We start from the raw sequence: 5,059 nt of genomic DNA, 5'->3' as shown, positions 1-5,059 counted from the left end.
TGTGTGTGTGTGTGTGTGTGTGTGTGTGTGTGTGTGTGTGTGTGTGTGTGTGTGTAGAGGGCAGGGATAGAACGAGGGCCAGCTCACTCTTTTATGGATCTGAGCCTTGCGAGCCGAGGTGGGGAGAGGCCATGAGGACAACCATGCCCCCTTCCTGGTTTCCTTCCTTGGGTGCTGGGTCAGTTTCCATCCCACTGCTCAGCTCTGAAGCAAGGCCATATCTTTCCATCCTAGATGCTCCGTGGAACCTCAGCATCAACCTCTGCTTCAGAAATGTCACAGGTGGGAAAGGACTTCTCCAGGGCTGGGTCCAGCTCCTGGGACCACCTCCAAGCAGAGAGGGTGGGATTAGGGCTTGAATGCCATCACTTACGGGAAGAGCAAGGATAAAAATCACCACCCTCCCTCCCCCACCTCCCAGGCGCTAGTCCACACACAGATTCAATACACATATCCACATACACACACATACATATATACATGCACGTACACACATATCCACATCCACATCTCTACACATACACACAGACACATACAGAAATGCACAGACACACATGCACATGCAATACACACACACATACACACATGCACCTACACACGCATGGGCATACACATACAGGCCACACACACATACGCACCACACATATACGCACTCACACACTCTGTTCAAAGCCCATTTCACTTCACCATGGCTGTGCTCTGTGGTTTTCCTCCACAGAAGCCTCCTGAGTCCCATTTCCTGGTGCCTTCACTGAATCAATTTCCCGAGGCTTGAGGCTGTCTGAGCTCTTTCCACCAAACAGCCCAGGCACGTCCCATTGAGACACTGAGCCTCCCCTGAGGATACGAGGCCCAGACACGTTGGGTCAACCTCCTTAGGGTGTGAGGCTCCAGCCTTGGAACCCACACGAAAGCAAGCTAGCGGGCCAGGAGAGGAGACTGGAGAGGCCAACTAGATCCTGGAAGGCGGGAGGGATGAGACCTCAGCGTCCCCCAGCTCTCGCTGCACTTTCCCCCAAAGCCCTCAAGGCTCTGCAAAACAGCTCATCCCTTCTCATCTCGGAGAGCCAGGCTCTGCAGCTGCTCTGTGTCGCTGACAGCAACCCCCCAGCCCGGCTGAGCTGGGCCCGAGGGGGACAGACGCTGAGCCCCTCCCAGCCCTCAGATCCTGGGGTCCTGGAGCTGCCTCAGATACAAACAGAGCATGAAGGAGAATTCACCTGCCGAGCTCAGAACCCTCTGGGCTCCCAGAATACCTCTCTGAGCCTCTCCGTGGTCTGTGAGTGCGGGGACCCCTGGGGGCAGGACACCTGGGCCCACGTGAGGGGAGGGGCACCGCTGACTCACCTCCCTCCGGACAGCCCCCCCGCAGCTGCTGGGACCCTCCTGCTCCCAGGAGGATGAGGGTCTGCACTGCGACTGCTCCTCCCGAGCCCAGCCGGCCCCCTCCCTGCGCTGGCGGCTGGGGGAGGGGCTGCTGGAGGGGAATTTCAGCAACGCCTCCTTCAAGGTCACCTCCAGCTCGGCTGGGCCCTGGGCCAACAGCTCCCTGAGCCTCCGCGACGGGCTCAGCTCTGGCCTCGGACTCGGCTGCGAGGCCCTGAACGTCCACGGGGCCCAGAGCGCCACTGTCCTGCTGCTGCCAGGTCAGGGGGCCTGTTGAGGGCAGAGGCTTAGGGGGAAAGGAGTTAAGGTCCTAGATGATGCTTGGAGGGAGAGGGGCTGGGGCCTGGACAGAAGGTGGTCGCTAGGACAGGGTGCCCCATCTCAGACCTGAAGGGGTTCTGCAGCAAGTTCTGCAAGGAGGTGGGAAGGCAAGAGATTGAATCTCGGGAGGGAGCTCATCTCACAGCCCTCTCCTCTGCAGGGAAACCGGCATCCCTGACCGGAGTGGTTCGTGGGGCCCTTGCAGGTGCCGGTGCCACGGTCCTGCTGTCACTGTGCTTGTGCCTTATCTTCTTTTGCATGTAAGCCTGTGTTCTTGGGGAGGTGTACAGGGAGGTGTGTGGTAGGCAGTCCAGAGAAAGGTCATTTAACCCCAGAAAGGCAGAGCTGAGTAGACTAGATCCAGAGGAGGGTCTTTTTTTTTTTTGCGGGGTTCGGGGGGAATAGGGGAATAGGTAACAGCCTTCGTGAGATAGAATTCCCATACATTTAAGGTGTACAATTTATTGGCTTTTAGTCTATTCAGAGTTGTGTGTCCATCACCATGATTTTGATAGAACTTTTTCACTAGCCCATGAAATGAAACCAAAAGGAAACCCACACCCCTTGTCATCCCATCTGATCCGTCCCCTGCCCTAGACAACCACTAATCTGTTTTGAGTCCCTCTAGAGTTGTCTATTCTGGACATTTCATATAAGTGGAATCATAAAATATGTGGTCCCTTGTGACTGACTTCTTTTGCTTAGCGTGATGATTCAAGGTTCATGCATGTTGTGGCATGTGTCAGTACTTTGTTCCTTTTTATTTCCAAATAATGTTCCCTTGTATGAATGGAGCACATTTCTACTCATCTGCTCATCCATTGATGGACATTTGGGTTGTTTCCACTTTTTGGCTATCATCTGCCAATAATAATAACATTCACGTACAAGTTTTCATGTGTAAGTGGGGTCTTTAGTGATGGAAATTCAGTCTTGGCCAAGGTCCTGGTCATCCAAGAGGATGAAGCACTCACTTGCACGTCAGCGAGGCCTCCGAGTCCGGTTCCAGGGTCCGGATGCCTGAGATGTCTTACCAGGGGATGGGGGCAGCCTGCTTGCCTTTGCCCAAGCCATCCTGGCTGCAGTTTCTTCTCTTCTCTTACACTGGTTTCTTCTCTTAGAGTGAAAGCCCGCAGAAAGCAGGCAGCCAGGAGACCAGAGGGTGCGGATGGTGAAGACCCCGTCATGGGTACCACCGCCTGTGTGAGTGATGTGGGCATATTCTCCTGCAGTGGGAGCCCTGGGCGTGTCCACTCGGTGGGTCCAGACTGAGTTCCTCAGTATTTCCTGCTCCTCCCTGGTCCCCCAGGCAGACACCTGGACATTGACTCCCCTTCTGTTCTTCCCCTTCATCCCCCAGATGCAATGGCCCTCTGCTGACCACTGAGCCAACCTCAGCTCTTTGCCAGATACAGGCTTCCAGAACCATCTCCCCCAAACCAGTACTTTCCAGCCCTTCTGGAGTTTCAAAGCTGTTGTTTGCTACCATTGCTTAGAGCATCAAGTCCTAATCCTTGGTCTGATATATGAAGTCCTTCCTGAGGGCTCCCCTGATGGCCGCTCCAGCCACTGGTCCTGCCCTAGGGTCCAGCTACACTGGCCTTCTCACTGTCTCCACAGCAATCTATTACCTGATGACTCGGAGCCTTTGAATGTACAGTTCCTTCTACCTGAAATGCCCTTCCTTCCTCATTTCGACCAGACCACTTTGCCTCCTCCTAGCTCCAATATCAACATCTCTTACTCTGGGAAACCTTTGTCCTCTCCCTCCCTGTCAATGCCCATCCCTCCCTTCTCTATATCCCCAGAGCTCTGTGTCCACCCCTGTACTGAGGGTCACATCACACAACATCACTACATTTACCTGTCTCCACCCTCTCATCGTATTTGTAAAGTCCTTGAGAGGGCAGGGGTTGTCATTTTCTCTCACTCTGTCCCTGTCCAGCACGACCCCCTTCTCTCTTTTAAAATTGGGCCCGCGTTGCCCTAAATGGAGCTATCCAAAATGCTTTGTTCGTGACCAAGCTATTATCACTGGAACGAGCAGTGTTCGCTTTGTTTTTCATAATATGATAAGCAAGTGTAAACCTCCCGTCCAACCTAAGACTTCAAACATTGATGATAACTTTTATCTACCCATGTTGCTCCCTGATCCATCCTCAGTAACCACTGCTCTGAATCTCTTTTTTTAAAAAATTTATTTATTTAATTTATTTATTATTTTTGGCTGCGTTGAGTCTTCATTGACGCGCGCGGGCTTTCCCTAGTTGTGGCGAGCAGGGGCTACTGTTCGTTGCGGTGCACGGGCTTCTCATTACAGTGGCTTCTTTTGTTGCAGAGCATGGGCTCTAGGCGCGCGGGCTTCAGTAGTTGTGGCACACGGGCTTAGTTGCTCCACGGCATGTGGGATCTTCCTGGACCAGAGCTCGAACCCGTGTCCCCTGCATTGGCAGGCGGTTCTTAACCACTGCACCACCAGGGTAGCCCTGCTCTGAATCTTTTGTTGCTGGTGTTATCACATATATGTTTACCCAAAATGTACGCTGTTTAGTTTAATTGCTTCTGAACCTACAAAGGGCTTCACGTTCCGCATACTCTTCTTGGACTCGCTTTGTAGATGCAACATTAGGTCGCAAAGAGTCATTCATATTTTTACATAAAGTTGCAGTTCTCCATTGTATAATAATTCATTTTATTATTATGTCTATTAGCTAAGCTTGTATTGATGGACATTTGAGTTGTTTCCAGGTGTTGCTCTTACGAGCATTCTTATTCGTGTCTCACTATTCACATGTGAGAGTTTTTCTTTAGCATTACTTAAGAATTTAATTACTAGGTCATAGTGTATGTAAAGTTCATATTTACAAGATCATGACAAATGGTTTTCCAAAGCAACTGCATTCACTTATACTCCCATCGGTGCTTATCAGATTCTGTTGATCTACAAACTCTCCAACACTTGGTTTTCTCAATTTTTTTTTTTTTTTTGTCATCTCACCATCTCACTATGGTGTTGGTTTGCATCTCCTTGGTTACCAATGAAAACAAAAATCTCTCTATGTCTTCAGTGGCATATGAACACGTTCTCTATAAAATGCCAGGTCACATCTACGGCCCATTTCCCTACTGGATGTTTGACTTTTTCTTATTAAATTTGTTGGAGTAATTTATACATTTTTATACTGTTTTTTTTTTCTTTCTGGTTATATACATGGGAAATATCTTCTCCCAGTGAGTAGCTTATCTTCACTTTTTTTTAAAGGTGACCTCTGATTATGGTAAGTTCTTAAGTGTAATATAACCATATTTACCAGTCTTCTCTTTTTTATTGAGTGCCTTCTGGGTCTCATCT

The 5,059-nt window shown here is 50.3% G+C and overlaps 1 protein-coding gene across 1 annotated transcript in view; it reads left to right on the top strand.

Moving 5' to 3' along the window:
• The window catches only part of SIGLEC5 (sialic acid binding Ig like lectin 5), a 15,655-nt gene that overhangs the window by 1,078 nt on the left and 9,518 nt on the right, over window positions 1-5,059 (top strand). The window contains exons 4-8 of the mRNA XM_007463399.1: window positions 235-282; window positions 1,022-1,279; window positions 1,362-1,646; window positions 1,868-1,967; window positions 2,829-2,910. Of these exons, the coding sequence (XP_007463461.1) occupies window positions 235-282; window positions 1,022-1,279; window positions 1,362-1,646; window positions 1,868-1,967; window positions 2,829-2,910 (773 nt within the window). The remainder of the gene's footprint in view (window positions 1-234; window positions 283-1,021; window positions 1,280-1,361; window positions 1,647-1,867; window positions 1,968-2,828; window positions 2,911-5,059) is intronic.

The sequence above is a fragment of the Lipotes vexillifer genome, unplaced genomic scaffold (genome assembly GCF_000442215.2).
Source record: "Lipotes vexillifer unplaced genomic scaffold, Lipotes_vexillifer_v1.1 scaffold802, whole genome shotgun sequence".
NCBI lineage: Eukaryota > Metazoa > Chordata > Mammalia > Artiodactyla > Lipotidae > Lipotes > Lipotes vexillifer.
Note: the sequence above shows the minus strand (reverse complement) of the source record. Positions and strands in the feature narration are given on the sequence as shown.